Source organism: Tauraco erythrolophus, chromosome 17, assembly GCF_009769465.1.
Source record: "Tauraco erythrolophus isolate bTauEry1 chromosome 17, bTauEry1.pri, whole genome shotgun sequence".
In the NCBI taxonomy this organism is placed as follows: Eukaryota; Metazoa; Chordata; class Aves; order Musophagiformes; family Musophagidae; genus Tauraco; species Tauraco erythrolophus.
Window position 1 is genome coordinate 16,968,934 of NC_141481.1, and position 24,913 is coordinate 16,993,846.

The 24,913-nt window shown below is 58.5% G+C and overlaps 1 protein-coding gene across 1 annotated transcript; it reads right to left on the reverse strand.

The window, feature by feature from the left end:
* Nucleotides 1-8,573: 8,573 nt before the first annotated feature.
* PRR35 (proline rich 35) lies at nt 8,574-24,901 on the reverse strand. Its single transcript, XM_086622565.1, has 3 exons — nt 24,683-24,901; nt 10,542-12,253; nt 8,574-9,507 (listed from the first exon to the last, which is right to left on the reverse strand). Exons 2-3 carry the CDS (start codon nt 12,161-12,163, stop codon nt 8,574-8,576), a joined length of 2,556 nt encoding a protein of 851 aa, XP_086478691.1. The 5' UTR covers nt 12,164-12,253; nt 24,683-24,901.
* Between the last annotated feature and the right edge of the window lie 12 nt (nt 24,902-24,913).

Here is a 24,913-nt window from a genome sequence, read left to right on the forward strand (position 1 = left end):
GACACCTGTGTCGTGGCAGGGCCCTGGCACAGCCCATGCCCACGCCGACACTGGGAGCTGCAGGGTTCAAGGACAGGGGCATGGTCTGCCAGTCTGCTGGCGCTGGAGATGGACCAGGGAGAAGAGACTTTGGGTCCAGTTGAAGCTTTCCTGGAGCACGTTACTTGCAAGCGTTAGAGGTGAACTTCTCCTCCCCTGGCCCAGGGACAGCAGCTCTTGCTTGAGTGTCCACAGGGAATGTGGAAGCCCTGGGTCCCTGCCAGTCCCCATGCCCAGGGAGACGGGCACAGCATCCGCTTGGCATTGTGTGTGTGTACAGGAAGCCAGAGAGAGATCCCATGGGATGAGCCCATGGCATTGATGGACTCATACCTAGTCACAGACTCGTGGAAAAAAAACCCAAACCTATCCATTGAGAACATTTCCCCATCTAGGTCACACCTCCGTGTCTGGGAAGAGGTCAGGGGGACATGGATGGCCACGGCGTCTGTGGAGGGTTCATCGTGGTGCAACAAAACCTCCCTGTAGCTCAGGTCCACACCGGACACCACAGCCTGCTCCAGACCACCGTCAGCACAGGGAGATTTTGGCCAAGGGCTGTGATTGTTTGGGGAGAGCAGGAGCGGGCGGTTGTGGGGATGAAGCGGGACAGCGGGTGGGTGTCCGGCAGCCTGGCATCTGCGCAAAGTTGGCACTAATGATCAAAAAGATGCTCTTTACTCTGTGTGTGTCTGTGTGTAGGGGGTGTGTGTGTGTGGTCCCCAGCCCAAACAGTGCCCTCGTCCCTGCTGCTCTCCCCCAGTGTTCCTGAAGGGCTGGCAGTGCCCAGCTGGTGACATGCAGGGGCGAGGGGGGACGCTGGGGGACGGTGCTGTCGGAGCCCAGTCCCCCACGCAGGATGGGGCTTCCTAAACCCGGTTACCAGGAGAGAGCAGGAATTCAGCTCCTCTTCAGGCATCACAGAAACTGCTCCAGGAGGAAAGTCGTAACTACTCTGGTCCCTAGAACTGCCCTGGCTCTGTCCCCTGGCTGCCATGGGCACTCCAGAGTCCCTGCTGCTGGGCAGCAAACCCGTGGAGAAGATTCTCCAGGGTCTGATAAGGGCTGAGCTGACACCTCAGCTTCTCCCTGGCTCTGCCCCTCCGCAGCCTCCCTCTCTCACCAGGCTCGCAGAGGATTAGGAAGTTAATCTGCTGAGAGACATCAAGCTCCCTGTCGAGCCCTACCAAGAGACCCAAAAGCCGTGAAGCACAGCAGGACACTGGCACAAAGCCCCTTTCCTGCAGGGAGCAGCCCCATGGGTGAGCCCCAGCTGGCCCTGGTGGCAGTGTCCCCTTTGCCACCCCCTTCCCCATCTGCCCTGGGCACCAGCCTGGCTCCCTCCATCCCGCCCTGGCCCGGCTCCTGCAGCCTCTCCACACTGGCTCCAGGAGCCTGGTGGGAGGAAAGTAAAACATCTCCATGTCCACTGGCCTGAGGCTGCACGGGAAGTGGGAGAGGGATAGATGCTTTTTGCTAACCCAGCCCCATTCTCATCCCAGTGCGGAGGGCTCCTGGGGAGCCATGGGCACTGCTGAACCCCAGGGACACAGGGACAACGGGAGCAAAGCTCCGTGCCAGAAACATCCTCTCTGGACAGTACTGGGCCAGTTGGGTTTCCAGGAAGGGTTTCTCTGGCTCCCAGTGAGGCGGTGTGCAGGCTGGCATGCAGTAGGCTGGTGGGCACCAGCCACAGATGGGCAAGGAAACAACTGGACTTTCTGGTACCCCTTCCTACCCAGACTACAAACTGTTGGCATCCTTGGGTACCCCACACCTAGAATTATGGAGGAAAGAACAGTGGCTGTGGAGGTGTGACCCTCTGCAATCCCAGATCAGGGAAAATAATGTGGGCATTTTGGCTTTGCAGCAGTTGCTGCCGGGGCTGGGGGATCCAGGGCTACCCAGGCACCATACCTGGCCACACAGGAGTTCTCAGGTCTTCAATCAGCTTCTGCTTCACAGAAACGTTTCCTCCTCCCCTCTCAACTCTTTGACCCTCAGCATCTTCCAAGGGTGCAGCAGTGGGCAGCACCCAGCCCTGGTGCCTTGGCACTACTCAGCGTCTCCTGCATCGCCTCCGTCCCAGTAAGCACAGGCTGCCTTGCCTGCACCCTCCAGGCATGGCAAGGCAGGAGCTGATCAAACATCACCCTCAGCTGGGATCTCACCCCACCATAGCCCATGACGCCCGAGGGAAACTCTCTCCCTGCCCAGCTTGGCTGCCTTTGGGAGCATCAGCCTCGGTGAGAGTCGGAGCGCTCTTCTCACCCACCCCAGCTCTTTTAAGTCCTGAAGCCCTCAGTGCTTCCCTCCGTGGGCCTTTGATCTGAATCCAAAGCCAGAATGGTTCTGCCCTGGGCAAACACCCAGGGAAACAGTCCATTCGGAGGCATCCAGGAGCAGAGAAAGGAAACCTCCAATTGCAATAGCAGATGGGCAGGGGGAAAACGCAGCGGGGAAATTTTGTAGCTTTTTGTACTCTTTTTTTCCTGAGGAGATGGGAGAGCTGCTCCTCTGCTGCACGCCATGGAGGGATGGAGAACACAACCGCTACCCGCGCTGCTCCGGAGCTGCTGTCCCCCAGGACTGCCCTGTAGTTCAGTGTCTGTTGCTGCCTGCTGGGAGCTGAAGGCTTGAACCGCTGCAGCAGTGTCCGGGCAGAGCCAGGGGACAGTCACCAGGGCACAGCTGGAGGCAGTGATGCCACCACCGTGGTTGTGACGGCGAGAGCAGTGAGGAGCAGCGGTGCTGCTGCCGCCAGCAGCTGGGACCAGTGGATCCAAGATGAGCCGCAGGCAACACGTGGGGTGATGCCTTCTGGGCTACCTGAGCTCTGCTGCTCTTCCTCCCACGGAGATGATCCCAGGAGGACGGGGAGGACTTGTGGTTCTTCCACAAGAGCTGCAGCGTGGGTGAGAGCTGGTGGCAGTGCGGACTGGGCTGTCCATCCATGCCGCTGCGTTGCTCTTGCAGATTAACCCCCTGCCGAGTCTGAGCACATCTGTGCTGCTCCCCTGGCATGCCACCAGCCCTGGGGATGACGTTTCTGCCCCGAGGGGTGTCAGTGTCCTCCCTTGCTTTCTCCTAGTGTGCAGACGCTTCCGAGCAAAGGGAAGGACAAGGCTGAGAAGACAAAGAGAATGGTGTTCCTCCTGGCCTTGCTAGTACCTTCTAGGACACTTTGCTTGGAGCTTCTGAAAATACCACCGCTGCTTACTTAAGGTCATGGGGAGGCTACCCCTGGCGTGCAGTCATTCAGCAGAAAGAAAACCTCACATGCCTTTCCCCAGGTGGGAAGTACCAGGTGGGCTGGGACAGGCTCCATGTGACAATGAGGACCCTTTGGAGGCAATTCCTGCCATGTCTTCCCCAATCCAGAGACCTCCCAACCTGGTATCTCATGGTTAAAGAGCACGTGCTGCTCTCAGCCCTGCTGCCGCTGCGAGGCTGGTTCATTACCTCCCTCCTACCCGAGACAGAACAATTCTGCTCCAGCTTGTCTTTGCAGCTTCACATGTCTGCTCAGAAATCTCCTGGCCGACCTTGGCCCTTCTTTAGTCCACGTTTGGTAACTTTCCACTGCTCCGAGCTCTGGCCTGCCCGCATTGGGGTAAGAGAAAACTGGTTGTGCTGAGCAGGAACCACTTCTCGTCCCCAGCTGGTTCCACCTGGTAGCCCACCGTTACGAGCGAGCGCCCAGCTCCACCAACCCTGCCGCAGGTGGGTCTTGGGATGCCTCGACACGGCTGGCCGGGCAAGACGTAGCATGCTGGGCACCTCCGGAGGCCATGGCTGAATTGACCGGGGGAAGGCGTTGCCGGATTCATGAGGTCCCGAATCACTTAGATACTCCCCACCCAGCTGCCGATGGGTTAACTCACTCATTAACAAATCCCTGTTTCTTGGTGCCACAGCAAGGATCCTGCCAGTTCGTGGCAGCACCCTCTTTCCCTCAACATGGGGTCGTGTCTACCCCGTCTTTTACTTGTGGGCAAACCCAAAGGCGTTCGCAGCTCTGTCCCACGGGCCGTGGTTTCCCCTGCCAGGCTGGGAGGAGGTGATGGCCACCGCAGCCCCTGCGTGTCCTCCGTGCAGCCCAGGGACTGTGGCTCTGCAGCAACTGTTCCAGCATGGCATCCGTCGCTCAGGTTTGCCACTGGCTCTTTGCCACTAAGCCAGGGAAATCAAGGGACACGGCATTTTCCCGGGGTCTGTGGGATGGTCCCACCTCCTGCTTGGGGCTGCCCTGCTCACGAGAAGCACCCTGACTTGGTGTCGTGCCATCCTTCTCCACAAACAGTGGCCCTGTCCCCGTGTCCCGGGGTGCCTGGGTTGCCCCCACGCTGTCTCCCCTTGCCGTTGACCATGGCAGTGCGTTGAGCCAGAGCTCGCAGCCATGCCAACGCGGCTGGAAAACTGGTTGGGGATGCAGCAAACCCACCCTCAGCATCCTCCATGCTCAGCTTCCCTGTGGCCGTTGTTCCTCCCACTGCCTTGCCCGAGATAAGTCTTCCCTGAGGGTTTGTTTAGTAGGAAACTTCTCCCCCTCCCAAACCCTCAGCTCTCCTTTGCTCTTGAACCCGGAGGAGAAGGAATACTTGAGTGGGAGCAGCTGTACCCACCTGGGGTTAGAAACCCATAAAAATCGTGCAGCTCCATTGACCAGGAGCTGCTGGGCTCCAAGCTGTGCCGGGGACCTGCTGTGACCCTGCGTCTCCCCAGCCCTGGGAGAAGGGGGACTGCCAGCCTCGGCAGGGCAGGGGAGGGATTTGGCTGAGTCCTCCAGCTGTCGATTGGGACTGGTCTTGGCTTGGCAGGAAAGTAGGGGGGACATGCAAATAAGAGGACTTTGGTCAACCATGACCAAGAAAGATGGCTATCAGGTGAGCCTACCATAACGAGCGGGTAATGGCTCACTATCAGATGCCTTTAGGGCGACCAAATAGCAGTTTAATGGGCCCTGTGCTGCAGTGGGCTGAGGGCCCTGGGGGTGCAGATTGCAGACTGGATAAGCCACCCCGTAGTTCAACTCCCATCCGTTATTTAAATGCAAAGGTAAATGCTTTCATCTTTTCAACTGGAATGGTGCCACCAGCTCAGCCACCTCCTGAAGGTCCCATCCTGGTGGCCCACAGGCAGGAGTCTCTTGGCAGGGGACAGCCATGGCAGGGCAGAGAGGGGAGCCATGCCCTCTGCGAAGGTGCCACCAGCACCCTGGGGACAAGGTGCACAGGCTGAGCAGGAGGGTGGCACTAGGGACGTGGGACCTGACCCTGCATCCTCCTCTCTGCTCTTCCCTGCACCAGGACCCCAGCTCTGGTGCTGCGGCCCCGTGGCCCAGCCGTGGTGGCTTGTCAAGGGAGCTGGGCTGCCTCTTTCCGAAGGAAAAGGCTGTGTGTGTATGCAGGGACTTCTGCAGGAGGAATTAGGACCTTCATGGCTCCTGTGAGGGCATTTCTCCTCCTGACGACTGCCTTCCGACACAGCGGAATGCCCCGCTCCCCAGCACGGGACAAGCCAGTGGGGTCCCAGTGCTGATCCAGCAGAAGGGAACAGTGGAAACCCACCCACGTAAATACTGGCCATGTGCAGCCAGTGTCAACATCCGGCACACCCTGAGCCTCCGAAACGCAGGGAAGGCGATGGAGAGCCATGGCGTGAGGCAGCCGCTGGATCCGGCCGGAGCAGGCAGGGCGCCCCGGAGCTGAGCACAAAGCGGACGGCAGCAGCTCCCGCTCGCAGGTTTTCTCTTTAATGGTTTGGTTTCTGTTTTGTACATTCGTAAAACTGTGAACAATAAATACTGCGTGATCGGCCTCCACCTCCCACTTGCCCCCTCCGGCTTTCTATGGAGGTGAGGGAGACCGTGAGCGATGCGGCGAGGGCTGCTGGCACCAGCTCCGCTGGTGGGAGAGGTGCCCGGCTCACAGCGTGGGCACCACGGAGCAGGGCTGGGAGTGGCAGGATGGAGTCAGGGGCTGGGGATGGAGAGGGGACTTGTGTGCAGGCAATGTCTTGGCTAAAAAGGGGTGAAAGGCAGTGCTGCCTGGTGGCCTGGGCACTGATACCCTGCTGAAGCCCATAGCTGCTGGTCACAGAGCTCAGCTACCCCTCTGGTGTCTTGGACCTTCCAGATGCCCAAGTTCAGATGGGGACCTGCTGAGAAAACCAGTGTGATGCTTGGGGCTGGGAGGAGATGGGGCTCCCGGGTGGGCAGAGGGACCTACATATCTTCTTGTTCCTCAGAGGAGGTCAAGGCCAGGTGGGCAGGAAAGGATGGCGCGGGGAAATGGGGCTCCAGCTTCTTGGCTGTGGCTGTGGGTGCCCAGCTGTGCACTGGGTGGGGGTGCTGGCGTGAAAGATGCACAGAGAAGGTGATGTGGGGGAGAGTAGGGAGCCCTGAGATACGGGAACGGGGCGATGCTGGCATGGGGGACGGCAGCTGCAAGGGCTGCGCGAGCAAGGGAGCTGGGAAGGGGTGGGTGGTAGTGGGGCACAGGGTGGCAGAGGGGCACAGGGTGGCAAAAGAGGCTGGAGAGAGACCGGCAGGCTGTTGGGAGTGGGCAACGGGAGCAAGGGGACTGCGGTGGTGACGGTGTTACGGCACTCGAAGATGGCAGAGCTGTTCAAACCCAGAAAGAAAGTCCCAGTGCCACCTCCCCTGGGCTCTGGGATGGAGGATCCTGCGCTCAAGCTCTGGGGTCTGTTCTGGTGGGGTCTCATGATCTTCACTTTGGCCTTGTGGGGCCAGGGCCATGCTGGGAAGCAACAGGATGTGACCCATCAAGAAGATCTGGAGCTGGCACAAAAGGCCCACAGTGCTGAGCTGAGCATCTCTGCTTTCCAATGCCCCCCCTGCCCCACATGTTTCTCCAGAGAGGAGACCAATAACTCCACAGGCCTGTGTGCCCCAAGCGAAGTCCTTGAGCGAGAAATAAACCCCTTTGATGAGGTGGAAGCTTTGTCCAGAGAGCAACTGAGTGAGAAGAGTCAACTCTTCCTGGTGTCTGGGTCCATCAACGTACTTGGGAGTCCCAGGCGCCACGTGTGGGCATGCCTTCTTCGGCCACCACAGCAGAATTGCCCACTTTGTGCCCAGAGAAGAGCCAGTGTCTCAGGCTCCCTCGCTGTGCCGTGTTGGTCCTTTATTTGTGGCTTTGCTTGCTGTCCTTGTTGTCCTGCCCTCCCGTCCCCATCCCGGCTCTTCTCCTTGCAAAGAACAAGCCACCAGGTCAAGTCCATGTGCTAACAGGAGACCCCACCATCTCCTGAACAGGGAGTGTGGGTGAGAGAGGAAGCAGTGCCTGGATTTTCCAAGCTGAGGAGAGCACGTAACTACTCCTGCCACGATGGGAGGGAGTCCAAGAAATCCTGGCCTTGAGGACATCCAGAGCCAGAGCAGAGTCTGCTCAGCAGGGTGGCAGGGGACAGGGAGGTGTGACGGCCTCATGGCGAGACCCCCTGGTGACCACGGGGAGAAGGTGGCCACCTGCCCCGGTGGTTGGTTCTTCAGGGCTCGGGCTGAGGGACAGCTGCTCAGCACCCTTACAGCTTGGGGCAGACCAAGTTCGTCCCTTCAGAGTCGTTTTTAGGGTCTTTGCCCCTGGAGCAGTGGGGTTCATGGCAACGTCCTCTCACCCGTTCTGCTGTCCCATGTGTCATCAATTGGGGGATGAGGACTAGTGGGCAGGAGCTCGTGGGAGCTGCACTCTGCAGGATCGGGGGCTCCGTGAGGAACGTGCATCACATCTGCATGGGGAGAGGCCAGCGGGCAGAGGGAGGAGAGGTCCTTTCCGTTCAAAGGCAAAAGAAGGAGCCAGATCCTGGGGGACCGGTGGGCAGGGACACGTCCCCACACGTGGCACAGAGCTCAGGATCGAGGTGTGGAGCTGTGGCCAGGTGGCTCCCGTGTCGTCATTGTGGCTGGAGGATGTTCTTGTCCCCACAGTGCGGAAAGTACTTGGCCTCCGGGTTGGTCCCAGCTGGGCATCCCATTCCCTGCTGTGACTCCCAAGCCACCATGGGACAAAGCCACCATGTCTTTGCTCTGTACAAGGTGACAGCCACAGTCTCTTTGAACACAACCATGGCTGGACCAGGGCTTGGCCTTGCAGATGCCCTGTCTGCGGTCCCTCCCCAGTCCACAGACTATGGGTTGTGAAAGTCCCTGAGTGTCTCTGATGAGAGGGCTGGGTGAACCTTCTGCTGAAAGCTTGGTGCTTTTACCAGTTTGATTTTCTTGCCTGCTGGTGACTTCCCTCTGGAAGGGAGCTTCAGGACCAGGGAGCTGAGGCTGTGAGCATGCAGAGCCCGGGAGCACCATCCATGACACTGGGGTAGGACAGGGACTGGTTTTTCACACCTCACAGAGTCATCTGTGGGAGCCAGCTGGGACCCCAAGCAGTGTGGCCCCAACCAGGCAGTGGTTAAGCTTTCATCCATGGGGAGGAGAGGGAGCGGGGAGGTGGGACACTGGGAAGGTGAAGCATGAGGTGGTCAGTGAGATCCAGGAGCTTTCGGGCAAGGTGGAGTTAGGGATCGGCATGCAGAGGGCTGTGGACACACACTGCGTCTGTCTCGCTGGGAAGGCTGCAGGACATGGAGCGCTGCATGGCCCGGCAGCCCAGGGGCCCGTCCTCGGTGGTGACCGGGAGCTGAGGGCCCTGGGTGGTGCTGGATCTGCCATCGGAGCAGAGCAGGACGCTGGAGTCTGCCTCGCACTTGGTGGTACGGCTGTAGTAGGGCTCCATCACGTGCCGGAGCTCCAGGGGCATGGTGAGTGGCAGGACCTCAGCCTTGATGACAGCACCCAGGTGGGCCTCAGAGGACGATGCCCGGAGGCTCTCGGAGCGGCTCATCTTGATCAGCAGGTCGATGGTTTTGTTCTCGGCCTCGAGGAGGCAGTTTGGCAGCCCCTCCCCGTCTCCAGCCTCTCTGGTGGCCATACATGTGTTGAGGGTCCCTTGGTCTTTGCCGTGGAGCTTCTCACTTCCCAGGCTGATGTTGCAGGGCTCCTTCTTGGCCTGCTGGACCTTCTCCAGACCTTCAGAAGACCTCTTCACCGAGAGGTCCAGAGGCCCCTCGTGGGGTTTGGTGGCTTTCTCCAGTGCCTGGTGGATGTGGTAGAGCTCCCTTCGGATTTTGACCAGCTGGTCCCTCAGCTCTTTTTGACCAGGGGTGTCCTCCTTTGCCAGATCGGACAGTTTCTTCTCCACCTCTTGGTATTCCTCTAAGGTTTTGGACAGGTCCCCGATAAGGACGGTTGTGGCCTCAGAGTCTGTCACGGTGGCAGAAGTCTCTTGGAGTCTGCTCTGCTTACAGAGGCCATGGTCCAGGCCAGCACCCACGGAGGGAAGAACTTCAGTGTCGTTGCCCCTCTCTGGTTCCTCAGGCCGGTCTGTGAGCACCTCCGTGTGCCAGTGGTCTAGCACCTTGGGGATGTGGCCAGGGTTGGCCCTTGAACCACTGCAGAGAAGAAGCGGATACAATCAGCAGGGAAAGAGAGAGGAAAATCCTTGGGCATGTGCCCAGGGCCAGCATTGCCAGATTCAGCCAGAGTTCCTCCGCTGTCTGCTGCCAGCATGGCCACCTTCCAGGAAGGGCTTTGGTCTGAGCATGGAGAGCCTTGGCTGGACCTGCTCCTGGCACCATTCTCCCAGGAGGTGGCTGGACCCTGGCACAGGCTATTTCATGACAGCCACCAGCAAAGGGAGAGACTGATCTGGGGAGATGATGCTGAGAAGCGATCCCACCTAGATTCTCCTTCTTCTTGGAGCAACGGAGAACGTTGATGGAAATGACCATCCCACAGTCCTGAAGGCCCAGTTGGAGGGGATCTCTCCAGCCAGCCTGAGAGCAAGGAAGAGGCAGGCGGAGATAGAAAACCATGGAGAGCTTCCCCAGCGAAAGCTCCTCCGGGTGCCAAAAATGGTGGGGTTTACAGTGACATTTTTCTCGGAGCCACAGCTGGACTTGCACAACCAGGGGAGAAACTGAAATTTTGTTAAAAGTAGCTGTGCACATTTCTAGCCCCAGGTAAAAAGGAAATGTTTGGAAGCATGACCCTCCCTCTGGACTTTGAGACCAGAAGGCAAATCAAAGGAATGCAAATGTGTGTGTTTAAAAATAGGGGATGATTGTTCCAGCAACCCTGGGATACCTGAGGACCCGAGAGGAGATTTCCTGGTGCCTGGGGAGGGCAGGTCCACACCGCACGGACACCACATCGCTTCTGTCTCTGTACGAAACAGGGGAAAGCGAGGGGCGGCGAGTGGTGACGTAGCCCAGGTGCTTGGACACACCTGAAGGCTCTTCAGCTCCTTTGGTCCTGGAGCGGGCATTGGTGTGGACCACCAGCCTGGAGCAGGCTCAGCCCTTGGAGACTCATCTCATGGTTTAGAGGCAAGTGGGGGGATCGGTAATACAACGGGATATGACGATGATGATGTTTAGGGCCAACCAGATGTGAGGAAGAGGCAGAGAGATCACAGGCACCTTACCTGCTCTGGTAGCTGAATTTTCCAGGCGTCGGCCTTTCGGGTCCTATCAAATCCATCCCATTGGCATTGAACTTCCTCTTCAAGGAGTTGCCTGGGGGGCTGCTGGTCTCCAGACAGGTCACCACCGGTAACTCTGTCTTCCGGACGCTGCTCGGGGCAAAAGCACCGTCCTTCATCCCCACCACGTTTTGGTAGATATCAGTGGTTGGCTTTTTGCGTAGGTTGTTGAGGCCCAAAGCTGGGTTGCTCTCCTTCTCTTGGGACAGCCATTTCTCCTCTTCTTCCTGCCCCAGCATGGCAGAGTGGCCAAGCTCAGAGGCTGGCTCCTCTCTGAGCCCTTTGGACCAAGGAAAACTTGTCTTCAGAACCGGTACCTTCAGCAACCCTGGTTTGGTTGGCTCACTGGGAGGTTTGGCTTGGGGTGGCGTGGGCATGACAGAGCCCACCAGCTGCTGGGCTTCTGGCTTGCTGGAGGACATCTTGCTTTCAGTGGTGCCGAAGGTGTGCTCAAAGAGCAAGGGGTAGTAGAAGCGGGGAAGGAAGGTGGAGCGCTCGGGGCTCTGCAGAGGCTGGAAGTGGGAGGCATGGGGGTGCATCAGCTGGGCCGTGGAGGCCAGGAAGGGCAGCTGAGCCAAGTGCGGGTGCGTCGTAGCACTGTTGGCCATGGTTGGGCTCAGGTAGGAGAAGAGACTGGGGTTTAACGGGTAGTTGATACCCAGCAGTGAGAGGTTGAGGCCCTGAGGTTCGTGGTAGTCGCCGTAGGCTGGAGGAGGGTAGCACGGGATGATGTTGCTGTCGGTACAAGGTGGAGAGACCTCAGGTGTGTTCCTCCTTTGCCCATTTGCCACCAGCTTCCACTGCTCCATGAGGATCCCGCTGCTGGCCAGGCATTTCTTTGGCACTTTGCAATGCTTTGGCTTAGCATCGAGGTCTGGGGAGGCCATTTCCCTGCTTTTCACGACGTGGTTCTTGAGAGAGAAGACGTCTGTGATGATGAAGTCGGGCTCCACCTCCTTGCAAGGCTTGTCCCTCTTGTTCTTGAAACCAAAGACCAAAGTGTTCACTTCTGGTTCAGCTGGGTCACCTTGGCAACCTGCCTCTTCGTTTTTCTCTTTCTTCTCCCCTGCATCCATCTCTCTCAACAGGCCAGCAACATCCTCCTCCTCCTCTTGGAATGGGCCACCTTCTTCACCAGACCCTTCAGCAGGCAGGATCTCCACCCCTGACATCGGCTTGTCCTCGTGTCCATCCCGGCCGGAGCCCTGCTTGCTCCTGACCGACCCTCCTGACATGGCCGAGGAGTCACAGGTCTCCTGCTCGTCCCGCTGCCCACGCAGGCGGGAGCTCTCCGTTGCGTGCAGGAGCCGCAGCTCCGGGTGGAGCAGATTGCCCTTCTTGTAGGGCCAGTCAGACTCGATGAGGAGGGAGAGGGAGTTCTTGCACAGGCTGTACTTCATGTGGTTGTAGAGGTGGGACTTCTCCATGCAGGTGAAGGGGCACTGGAAACATTTGTAGTTGTATGGTTTGCCCCAGGGCCTCGGGATGTAGTGGGGCTTTTTCGGCTTCCTCTCCTTGTGCTTGTAGACTGAGGTCAGCTTGCAGCCAACGTCGTCCTTGGACATGGTGGTGGGTGCCTGGAGGTGGCTCCCTGCTGGAACAGAGGGTCACGCCGTGTGAATCTTCCCACACCTCTCTGGGAACCGCCGTGTGCCCTGGAAGAAGGACAGCGTGGAGCTGGTGGGCTGTGCCCGTGGCTCCTTGGGGCAGTGACTCTGCTCCACGGGCACCTCCTGGCCCCGGGGGAGTGGAGCTGCTGGGACCTTGGTCTGGAGCTCTGGATTTAAACCCAGGCCAGTGATGGGATTTTTGCCCGAACCTCGTTGGTGTGCGTGTACATGCTGGCCCCGTTATTAACCCTCTTCTGTCAAACCACCCAGAGGAAAACAAACACCATTAAAGGCGTTGAAGCTAAACCACCTCAAGCTGACATTGACGCTCCCAGCCAACCTGCCTGCCCAGCCAAAGCCTCCCTGGGGCAGTCCCAGCACAGCCTAGGGATGATTCCTTTGCTGAGGGCATGGAACAAACAAGAAACCCACCCACAGCCCCTGACTGCTGTGCCAGGCACGGGCCTGCACGTCTTTGCCATCTCGTGGGGTGCCACAGTGCCGGAGCCAACCGAGATGTTCCCAAGCTCGTGTGCCAAAGCTGTTGCAGAGCTGGGCTAAACGCAGATACCTGCAACACGAACGTGGAGTTGTGGTGCAAAGAGGACGGTCGGATGGATGGGGAGAGCCTGCGGACTGGCTGCCTTTAACCCAGCGTGGCTGCTGGAAAGGCAGCAGTGCATCCCGCGCTGCGCGGCGCTGACCCTGTCCTGCGGTCTCCTTCCTGGGCCAGGGCAGGGGGAATCCAGCCTGGAAAACCAATCTGGGCTAAAATACACTTTCCCGCTTCCAAGTGTCTTCCCAGAAATCAAAATGTCTGGGAAGCATCCCTTCAGCCCCCCATCTCAGGGTGTGCATCCCACCACAGCCTGCCCGGGGACAGCGCGGTCCCACCTGTCCCACGGCCGTCACCCTGCCTGCCCCGGGAACATCCCAACTCCTCACTGCCTGCAGGAACCAGAGCTGCGGTGGCTCCATGCTCATGAAATCGGGCTCCTCCACAGATGGCCAAGCAGTGATCTGCAGTCACAGGGCAGCCGACACCGATGCCAACGTCTGTGTCACCCCTTGGATGCTGCTTTGTCCTGGAGGGACTCACCGGCTTCTTCCCCAGTTAGAGCAAAACTCTACATTTCTGCTGGAGAAGGCAGCGAATGTGATGGCTTATTGTGAGCGGATGGGGCTTATATCCCAAGGGCCAAATCCTTCCCTCACCCAGGAAACGCTGGGGCAGGGCTATCCCGCAGGAGACCCTGCAGCCAGGCTGGCGTGGGGATGCGCAGCCCGGGAGGGAGAAGGGGACAGCAGCATCTCCAGATTGCCACCGATACGGCAGCCGGAGCCATTCCGGGAAACAATCTGCTCCTTGGCTTTTGGGGAGAAGGAGACGAGTTTTGGAGGACGGGAAGGAAAAGGGCACACTGCAGCTTTGGGCAGCCGGGAGCAGGAGCTGCCATCGGCAGGTCCAGGTAGTTGCACCGGGAGCTGACAGCCTCTGGAATGGGCATTGCTCCCTACCAGACTGGAGCGTGCCCAGCCCAGCCCGCTGTAGCCCACATCCTCTGCACATGGCCCGGGGGGCTTCCCTGGGGAGCTGGGGGTGAGCAGTGCAGCTCTGGGGGCAGACGGGCACAGCAGGGCTGAAGAGCTGGGATCAGAGTGGGATGGGCAGGGAAGGGGCTCGCGTGGCAGCAGCTCCATGCTGGGAGGTGGGTGGCTGTGTGGCCTCATGATGCCCACCGCAGTGGCCCTGGAGACAGTCCCACTAGCCCCATGGTGAGGCGGTGGCTGGGCTGATGGATGCTCTGGGCTCCGCTACCCACTCTCCTCACCGCCTGCAACAAGTGGCATCACCTTCCCCTGGGAGCATGGTGAGAGGCATTGCTCGTGTAGGACCCTTTCCGCTTTCTTCCTGAGGTTTGTCACCAAACAGCAGAGGTCTTCTGCCTGCGGTGGGGACAGGGAACAAGCTGGTGCTTCCCCAGCGCGGTGCAGGAGCCTGCAGAGCAGTTGAGCTAGAAGCCAACAGTGCCACTGAGAGCTGGTCTTGCAGAAAATAGGGAAAAACATCCCCTTGTGATGAACCTGTGTCCCCTGGGATTTTGGAGGGATCCCCAGGGACGCAGACCTGACCTGCGGCAGCCAAGGCTGATTTCTCCCATTGCAGCGGGATGCGCAGGCAGAGCTCGGGGCCTCCTGCCTGCAGGTTCCCTGCAGCGAGCCACAGCCTGCCCGCCCGCCCGCAGGGACACGCTTGTCCTTGAGCCCTCGGACACTTTCTCCATGCGTCACGCCTGTGAGCCAGGAGAGCTCTGCGCACCCGCTGCGATGCTCCGGGGAGCGGAAGGGATGCAGCAGGATGGGGTCCCTCTGAGTGTCGCTCCCTGGCTCCCGCCACCCAGCCTGGGGTGCCCCGAGCAGGTTCCCTGCCCCGTCTCCCCATCCACCCACCCTGCTAGAGGGCAAGAAATGAAGAGCCAGGAGCTGGGCACCCCGGCCCCGCTGCCGCGCACGCCGCCTGTTTGCAGGTCAGTTGAACAAACATTTGCTGTTTATACGCCAGAGGCAGATTAAATCTTTGCTGGGAGACTGGAACTGGTTGTTCCGTTCCTGCACACCTGATCCTTCTCCACCAACGCTTCGGTGAAAGCCGTTCCCCTCTCGTGCCCGGCGGTGCCGGGGACGGGACAAGCGGCTTGGCCGCTTCCGTCTCCCTAATGCCACGGAGAGGACCAGTGAGGGAGGAGAAGAGGGAAAAGCAGAGAAAAAGAAGAGGAGAGGGTGAGAAAGTGCCCTGCGTGTGAGCCGAGAAGGCTCCGGCAAAGCGGAGGCATCCCCAGAGCCGGATCGGGCCCCGCGGAGCCGGGAGCCAGGCGTTGCGGCTCCTGGTTGCTGAGCAGTTCCCGCACCAGCAGATCTTCGTGGTCTGCTGAGTCTCTCTCTGCCACAACACATTATTTCCAGTGGGCTGTCAGCTGCGGCGGTGGGGGCCGTGCCTGCGGGCAGCGCGCGGCGGGGACCGAGCACCTGTGCCTGGGAATTGCAGCATCCCTGCTCTCCTCCCCGGGACCGCCGAGGGGATGGGGGGGAGCGCGGTCAGATGGAGGGAGCGGAGCGGCAAGGGGAGAAGAAAGAGAGGGAGAGACAAAGGGAAAGGGAGAAGGGAGAGAAGCCCAGGAAAGAGATCTGCGGTCCCCGGTGCTTCAGTACGTAAAAAAATCCCAGCCCCAGCCTTGGCTCCGGACACTGGGATGCAGGGAAGCGTGGACAACTGTTGGGGCATCAGCATGGCATCAAATGCCCATCCTGCTCGTGTCTCTAGTAACAGTCACAAGCAGATTCCTGGGATGCAGGGCAAGCACCTACGGTCGTGCTCCGATTTTCCAAAGCCCCTCAGCTGTCACAGCGCATCCCGACAGGAGACCAGGTGCCGCATGCAGCACACGGCACTGGTCCTCCCCACCACGAGCCTGCACGGGCTTCTCTGGAAGGTGTGGAAGTGTTCAGTCCCCAAAGCATCCTGCAGCGGGATGTTCCCGGCACATCGCACAGAGCTTCGTCCTTCAGCTTCCCAAGCTTGTTGGTCTCCACAAGTTTTGTTTGGTGGCCTCCAACTCTTTGGCTGGAGGAAGCAGCAGCCACAGTCCCTGTCCACCATCCAGCCGTGTGGTTCACCACCACACCCCTGCTTCCCCACCACACCCCTGCTTCCCCATCTCCTTTCCAGGCTGAAGCTGGACATGGGGCCAAACCCTTCCAGAGCTCTTCCCCTTTCCTGAGCCTCCTCCCGGTCTGCGGCAGGAGCTTGGTCTGGTGGGTTTCCTGTACCAACACAAGGCAGCACTGCAGCCCTCTCCGCCCGTAGGTAGGCATACCCATGGCCACCACTCAGGGGACAGAGAGACAAAAAGACTCTGCTGAAGTGCAGCAGTCTGGTTTCAAGACAGGTCTTCTGCAGCGTGTGTCCATCCAACAAGCTCTGTCATAGAATCACAGAATCATGGAATGGTTTGGGTTGGAAGAGACCTTCAAGACCATCTCATTCCAACCCCCCTGCCATGGACAGGGACACCTTCCACTACACCAGGTTGCTCCAAGCCTCATCCAAACCTGGCCTTGCACACTTCCAGGGATGGGGCAGCCACAGCTTCTCTGGGCAACCTGTGCCAGTGCCTCACCACCCTCAGAGGGAAGAATTTCTTCCTAGATCTGATCAAAATCTCCCCTCTTCCAGTTCAAAGCCATCACCCCGTGTCCTGTCACTACACACTCATGTCCAAAGCCCCTCTCCATCTTTCTTGTAGCCCCTTTAGGCACTGGAAGGCTGCTGGAAGGTCTCCCTGGAGCCTTCTCTTCTCCAGGCTGAACAACCCCAACTCTCTCAGCCTGTCTCTGTAGCAGAGGTGCTCCAGCCTGTCACTGTGAGCTTTTCCTAATCTGCTTTTGCAGACCCCAAAGAGCTTTTTTGGCTGGCACGAAGACCTCATCTCTCAAACTGATGTCCTCCCTTCTTTGCTACTGTCCTCTGAGTCCTCCAACGCTGCGTGTAGGCTGCCAGGGAGCCGCAACGCTCCCATGGAAACTGGCTGCTCTCAACCTTTCCCAGATGGCCGTAGGACATGCCATGGAGGAAGGGGCTCAAGAAAAGCACTGAATTTCTTCTCCACTCAGTGATACTGAGATGAACCTCCTGCCTCATCCTGAAGCTACAGGCTTCTGTGGTCTCTCACGAGCTGGTCCTACCCTGCACAGGTGGGAATTCATTTGCAGTCCCCTGCATGCCCAGCACCAACTGCAGGGAGGACTCTTCCTTGTGCCTGTGTCCACCCAGCTGCTCCCTTCTGGGCTGTCCAGGTGGCACCACACCAGCCAGGGCGGTGCTGGCGTTGCTGTTTGTCGGCAGCAGTTGCCATCCGGGGAGCTCGCTGCCCCGGTGACCGTGCTGGCCAGGACAGTGCCGTGGGGAGCAGAAGGAGAGTGACTTTTCTACGGGATCTCACGCGAACCCCACAAACCACCCTTTTGCTGCCGTTACCCGGACTCTCTTGTCCCACTGCTTCCCGTGGGGTTTTATCCCTGTTTCGCCAGCGCCGGGGCTGGAGCAGCCAGCCAGGCACGGTGGGGAGGGGAGCGGGCAGCAGCGGGGAGCCACCGGTCGATGGAAACCACTTTCCCTACGCAACGTGCTTTTGCCACGGGGCCGCTTGGCTATTAGCAGATATCGGGTCCCTTTTCATTTTCATAGCCTGGGGGCGTGGGATTTGAGCTTTTAAGTGTTTATCGGAGGCTGGGAAGAGGACAATTGGCCATGGCGAAGCGGCAGGCGCTCAGCAAGGGGAGGGAAGGCTAGCTGGTGGGGCCCTGGAGCTCTGCACCTCCCCAAACCTCACCCCAAACCACAGTTGTGTGCTGAACCACTCTTGTAAGGTGACCGTGTGAGGCCATCCACCTGTGGGGGTCCCTGCATCAGCAGCTTTGAAACTATTCCCGCCTCGAGATGTGCATTCCTCTGGCTTGGTCTCAATTGTTATGCCAAAAATCCCTCTTCCCGTGGCCACAAAATGTCTCCAGAAATACCTGGGATTTCCCATCTGCCCCAAACAGCCAATCCTTCCACGGCTGCCCACCCACCACATCCTGTAGCTCAGCGTGGCTCTACCACTTGGAAGATACTTCATCACCAGTTGCGCATCTCCAGGTGTGCGGTCACCAAACGTCGCGGGGGCAAGCCAAAGTCAGAGTCATGGTCTAAAAATCTGATAGCCATTTGGGTTCTCAACCTTTAGGTTTTTTCGAGCGTTTGGGGGAATATGGAGTTTCTGGTTGGGAAAGCTCACATTGCTTTCACAGATAGCTTTTGGGAAAGACCACCTGCAGACCCAAAGCCAGTCTGTAGCCCTTCCCAAACACCAGCCTGGACAGGAGGTTGCTCTGTCTTTGTGAGCACTGGTACCTTCCCAAGTGCGGGCTGTCTGGGATCACCTGCCCAGCCTCGGAGTGTCCTTCAGGCTGGATGATGAATCTACCCCCTGCTGTGTGCCAGAGCCCCAACACCTTCACGCATACAAGTCTTTGCTAATGTTGGGTCGAAATCTTCTCCCTCCCATGCACTTGTTCAAGAGGTGTTTCTATGCCTCGGACCTCTCCTGAGGAGATGGAGGCTGCCTGTAGCCTCCATCCCCCCAAAACAGCTGTCTCTCCCTGAATCTCGGTTAGCCTGAAGACTCCCCGGGGCAACCTCAGCATCCTATGAAAAGCACGCGTGGTGGCAAGCGTTCAACCAAGTGACAATGGGTTGGAGTCATTGTCTTCTGCTGTGACACACACAACACAACTCACAGGCTCCCTGAGAGATGAGATCAGGCCGTCACAGCCTCCAGGCTACTCTCCAGAGATGCGAGGGTCCTCCACCATGGAAGGCTTTCCTCCCACAGCCTTTCCTGCCGCAAACCCTTCAGGGGAAGATGCAGGACCTGGTGAGGAGATGTAAGACTGTCTCTCCACATTATATCAACCACCCGCACAAGCTTGTGCCTGGGCCCCGCTACAGGAGTTTCCTACATCTTCCTCCACCTCCTCTTCTACCTGCTAATGGAGCCCCAGGAGACCACAGGCTCCCAGTCGCAGAGTCAGTGGCTTAATGGCAAACAGAGCTCCAAATCTGTGAAGACAACATAGTCTCCAAATGAAAACGTGCAGCTGGATAGAGGGGGGAGTGGCTGTGTGCAAGCCAGGAGGGTCAGCAGCGTGGCTGGCCCCCAAAAGTATGCAAAGGAGATGGTGTCCCAGGCTGGCATGGTGAGCAGGGGAAGAGGACAAACATCTGGAGAAACACAGTGGGTGTTTGAGAAGTGCACGCAGCTGGAACAGGAAGGTACGCCTCAGCTCTCCTACGTGGTAACATCAGCGTCATGCCTGCGGTGTGCAGGGCTGCTGGAGGTCCAAATGGCATCACAGTGTTACCTTCCCTGTTCCCAGGGGCTGGAAGGATGATGCAAGGGCTGGAGGACCTGTCTTATGAAGACAGGCTGAGAGAGTTGGGGTTGTTCAGCCTGGAGAAGAGAAGGCTCCGAGGAGACCTTCCAGCAGCCTTCCAGTACCTAAAGGGGCTACAAGAAAGATGGAGAGGGGCTTTGGACAAGGGCGTGGAGTGACAGGACAGGGGGCAATGGCTTTGAACTGAAAAAGGGGAGATTTCGATGAGATCTAAGGAAGAAATTCTTCCCTCTGAGGGTGGTGAGGCACTGGCACAGGTTGCCCAGAGAAGCTGTGGCTGCCCCATCCCTGGAAGTGTGCAAGGCCAGGTTTGGATGAGGCTTGGAGCAACCTGGTGTAGTGGAAGGTGTCCCTTCAAGGGGGACACCCTTCCCTTTAAGGGAAGGGATCTTTAAGGTTCCTTCCACCCCAAACTGTTCTATGATTCTGCAGTCACCTTCGTGCTGGACATGATATGCTGCACATGAAAAGTTTCTGTAACTTCTTTCAGTTTCTATGACCTCAGAAGTTTCTTTCCCCACTTTACAGATTTCTCCTTCTCTTGCTGGCTTGACAGCAGTGACTCTCACTGCCTGTGACCACCTGCCCTGGGAGATGCCCTCTTAGTCTTCCACTGGGCAGACGTCTGGCGATGGTGGCTCATCTCCAGAAGCCCCTTCCTCATGGTCACCCAGGCCCGTTCCCTCCTAGGTGCCATGGCACACAGGCAACAGTCCGAGCCCAATGTGGGGCTCAGCTCTGCACTGATTCCCAAAATCCACCTCTTCTTCCCATCACAGACCAAGCCATGTGAGGGTCCTCAGTGTGGACACAGACAGTAGATTGTCCCTTCTGCCCTGTTGCAAGCACTGGTCTCCAGGCTGGGCATGGACATGGTGCACCCTGCCACCTCCCCTGCAAAGCAATGAGCTCTGTCACACAACCAGGTGCATTTTGTCACCCCTTGTCCCACCAGAAGACTCCATGACCTTCCCAAACATCTGCAGCCAAGTTCCTCAGCACCAATACTTAGAAACGTTCTCGTCCTTTTCACTTTCCTTTTATCCTCAGATAGTTCATGCTCCCTAAATGTGCTGGGGATGGGAATGATAAGAAAGGAAGGAGATCTCCTCTCTGCTTTGCTTTTGCTGGCCTAGCAGAGCCCAGCTCTCATCGTGTCTCCTAAGACACCCCGAAGGTGGCCAAATGTTCCTTTCTTGAGATAACCCTTCTCACATCCTGAGCTCTCTCCCACGATGTACCTGCTCTCCTGTACTAACCGCTCAGGTGTCCTGCTCCACCAAATCCATCTCCATCTTCCAACCAGAAAATTCACCTTATTCAGTTCAAATCCACCCAATTTCCTCTGAGGACAGGGGAAGAGAGCCTTCACTCCTCCTCTGCCTGCCCACCTCCTCCCGTGCAGTCCAACCCTCTTCTGCTCCCGTGAGTGCCCGTTGCTGTATCCTCACTTGCCTCATTGCCGTTGCTGCAGGAGAGGATGCCCTCACATGGACATCACAAGCACGTCCCTCAACCTTCCCCATCCATGTCTTCATGTCCCCATTCAATGCTCCAGCTTTTTTCAGGGTCTTTCCCATCCTCTCCGCTCTTGGTTCAGCTCCTGGCAGACAACGTTCTGGCTCTGCCCATGTGGTGGATGTGGCTCCTTTCCTGCAAAGCCAGTTGGCCCTGGACACAGGGTTACTCCATCTCTGGTGCAGGACTTTGCACTTCCCTTCGCTGAGCTCCGGCAGCTCACTGCCATCCCATTTCTCCAGCCAGAAGCTGCGCTTCACATTGCTCAGCACAACCCGGTGAGCCCGGCACTCCAGCCAGTTTTTGACCCACCTTGTCCTTGTGTCTCCAAATATTTGACCATGAGGATATTGCGGGAGACCATGTCAGGGGACCTGCTAAGGTCACATAAACCACATCCCTTTTTCTCCTCTTACCCAGGCAGCCGCTCGTCTCCTCGCAGAAGGCAGTCATGCTGCTCCGGCACGATTTGCCCCTGGTAAATTCATCTTGGCACCTTCTCGTCATTCAGGAGGCTGGAAAGGACTTTGAGGAGGATTTGCTTCACAGCCTTCGCAGAGCCCAAGACAAGGCTGGTCCACCCTGGCTGCTCCCTGCCAGGTCTGAGCCGGCTGTGCCACAGGGCACCTTGAGCCAGGGGCCATCGCGTTCCGGCAGGGACCTCCACGGGTCTCAGCCAAGCGTGGGATGGAGCAAGCAGTGCTTGCTGAGATGGGTCAGTGTTCCCGGGGGCTTCCCAAGCACCCCTCCCTCATTTCAGATCACCCTGTGCTGACAAAGAGCCTTCCTCAGTGCATCCTGGTGACACAGACCTGCTAGCAGGCCTTCACCCCCCTCTCTCCCTCCCTCCAGCTGGACCCTCTTGCCCACCCGGGTGGGCAGGGGTGGGCACGGGAGGGCAGGAGAGGGGACCGCAGGCACAGAGCACACCCCTCCTTCTCCTTGGCTGGGATCCTGGCCGTCCCAGGGCAATCCTGATAAGATCCTCCCTCCTCCAGGTGAGAAGACAGGTCTGGTTTTAGCTGAAACACGGCCAAGATGGGCCAGTGATGCCAACCACCCCTAGAAACAGGGGGGCTGTTGCGATGCTGCTCCCACGCTGCAGCGGCACAGGGCACGGCTGCAATGGCGTCGGCTTTTCTACTCCCCGGGCAAACACCGGCAGCAATAAACCGTGCACCCGAAACGGCCCTGTGTCCCTCTCTGTGTCCCTCTCTGTGTCCCGGGTCCGCAGAGCCCAGCGGGATCCCTGGGCTGGTGGCTGCCCCCATTTTACACCCGGGAGGAGATGGGCTGGTCCGTGCTTCCCCCGCCAGCGCCCAGCACCGGCTCCAGCCAGAGACTGGAGGATGCAGCCAGCGAGGGACATGTTCAAATCATGACAAGGTCTCACCAGCCACCAAGGAACTGCCACCTGCAAAGGGCTGGGTGTATTTAAGGCAAAAAGCCAACAAACGAAACCGGTGCGGGGGTTGATGTGCCGATCCGGCAGCAGTGCAGCACAGACTGCAGCACCGGATCCCTTTGGGACCACATCCGTGGAATCCAGCCCCAGTTATGAACCCCCCCTGCTTCTCCCTCCCTGTCCTTGGGTGAGCACAAGCAACTCCAGCTGTGAAATGAAAAAGAAGGAAAGGGGAAATGTTTGGTGGCTGGTTGGGAGAGCTCAGGAACGGCAGGGAAACGGCAGAGCCGGAGGGACGGTTGGAATCGACTGTGGGGAAGGTGCAGGAGCTGGAGGAGCCCGAAGCCCGTTCGCAGGGATGGGATGGGCAGGGAGAAAGGCAAAGTCCACCAGAGAGAAACTGATTTTTCCTGGGGGATAACCACACGCTCAGCGGAGAGAAGGGGCAGGAGGGACCCAGCCCTGGCACGGGGTGGCCAGCAGGACCCCGAGCACGCCGGGCGGCGCTCCTCTCCACAGCCCTTTGGCAGGCAGACTTCCCCCTCCCACCACCCTAAACCACATATTTAGTCTCGGGCAGGAACATTTGGGACCCCGCGGGCCCACCCGCCGGCAGCGGACACCTCTCTGCCTTCTGCCCCTTCCTGGATACGGGTTTTTGGTTGGGTACTGGGGTTTTTTTGACGCAGATCAAGGCGGCTCGCAGGGCAATGCTGCCTGGTGGTCTCGCTCCCTGTGTTTCCAATTCCTTCTCCTCCCCAAAAAAACCCAAAGCAGAGCGGCTCAGCCGCCAGCCCCACACCGTGGGCAGCGTTCCGGCTGCGGCGCGGGGACCGGAGCAGAGGGATGATGCCGAAGGCGGAGATGCCGAGCGAGCAGGTAGCGCTTGGCCATGAAATCACCCAGCGAGGGCTGTACTGGCCGAGGAATGACCAGGAGGAGGAATAACGGCCTGAGGCGAAGCCACCGGGACCCTACACGGCTGGGATGTTATTAGCTGGTGCATAAAGCGGGGAAGGCAGCTCATTAACCCGTGCTGTGCTGTGGGATCGCACGAAATGGCCGTGCAGCCGCGTTTCACCGAGTCCCGGGCTGCCCGGCACTGCGCATCTGGCGCACCAGGGATGTCGGGAACAGCCGCTGTGAGGGTCCCCGAGATGCCTGCGCAGGAAGAGGGGTGACTTTCTGCCTCCCCTCCCTTCAAACCTGGGTCCCCCCCAGACTGGCTGTGGGTCGAGGTGGGCTCTGAAACACCTGGGGGGCTCCAGGAAAGGGTGAGAAGAGCCAAGGGGATGGGGAGTGACGCAGCCACCACCTCCCATCCTGGATTTTCACAGATGGGAACCCAAACCCTCCCTGTGGAGATGGGGGAGCGGGATGGGGGGAGAGTGGGGCAACCCTGTGCCAGCAGCACCTGCCGGGTTCCTGAAAGTGCCGGCAGCACCCGGCAGATGCCTGAAACCTCTCCCCATCCCGGTCCAAGGGTTTGCCACCACCGCGATACACACCTGGGGCTTACTGACCTGATTTCCTTGCCAACCCCCCCACTTTTTTTTAAGGGCCTAAGAAGGCTCTGAGTGCTGTGAGCTGTTCCTCGTTACGTGACCTCTTGATTTAATTGCTGAAATTCCTGCAAACACACGTTCTCTGGTGCAAAGAGGTACATGCCTCGTTGACACCATTAAGCATTTCAGTAACTAACCTCCTCCAACAATTCAGCAGCCCAGTTTAGTTTCCCTTCCATTAAGAAGGACATTTTTAGACAAAAAAAAACCAACAGATAACATGGATAATACTGTCTTACTGCTAAATTTCGCCCTTCCCCTCCATTTGAGTTTCTTTTCCACAATTGCCAATATTTAGCATGTCTCCACTGCAGAAAACCATCGCTCTCCTTGTTTATCACCCAAAGATGCAGAGGTAAATACGTTCAAATTAACCCACCGGGGCTGCTTCCCAACCCATCACCGCATTTTTCCGTGAGAAGGAAAGTCAGACCACACGGCCACGGGGAAAGCGTCCAAAAATCCGCCCCAAACTTTCTATTGTCGGAGACTCGCGTGAGCAAATTCCCGGCGAAGGCGGTGGGACATGTCATTAGGAGAGCAACCCAAGCAGAAAGGCCCCATCTGACCTCCCCGGTGCCGAGTGCCTTTAACAAGAAGCAGCTACGAGGCTCGCAAAGACATCGGCAACTCGGATCAAAGAGAATCGCTCGGAAACAACCGCGGCCCATCGGCATCCAGCGGGTTTCTCTGCCCGTTCCCGCAGTTGGCGCATCCCCTGTCCGGGTACCAGCTTCTGTCCCCCCAGCTGAGCCTCTGGCTCTGCCACCGGCTTTCCACCTTTCCGCGGGATGGCCAGACTTTTTTTTTTGGGGGGGGAGAGTGCAAAAGCAATGGGAGAAGGCAGCTTTTCACACGGGGAATATTTCCCCCTCCAGCTCCTCAATGGGTTTTTGTCCCCCTGCCCCGTCCTGCAGTGAAACCCTCGGCCTCCCCCACCCCCTGCCCACCCCGTCCAGCCCCGAAACAGATTAAAATGTCAGGACTTACAGCTCGGTCCCCTTTCCAGTCCCAGCTGGGTCCCTGCTCAGGGCTGGGATGCTGCAGGGAGGCTGGGGGAGCGGGGCAAGGACTGTGTGTCCCCCGGCTGAGACCCCAAACCCCGCTGAGGCGGGGGGCAGGTGACTCCCAAAGCTGCTCCTGAGCATTTACAGGGTTGTTTGCAGGAAACCTCAAACTCGGCAACAGAAGCACCAACCCAAGAGTCATTCCCCCCCCCTC

Excerpts from the sequence above, each read along its gene's own strand:
- PRR35 (XM_086622565.1), bottom strand. The coding sequence starts at position 12,163 with ATGTCCAAGGACGACGTTGGCTGCAAGCTGACCTCAGTCTACAAGCAC. Across the intron at positions 9,508-10,541 it reads AAATTCAGCTACCAGAGCAG|TGGTTCAAGGGCCAACCCTG; the intron begins GTAAGGTGCCTG and ends TCTTCTCTGCAG.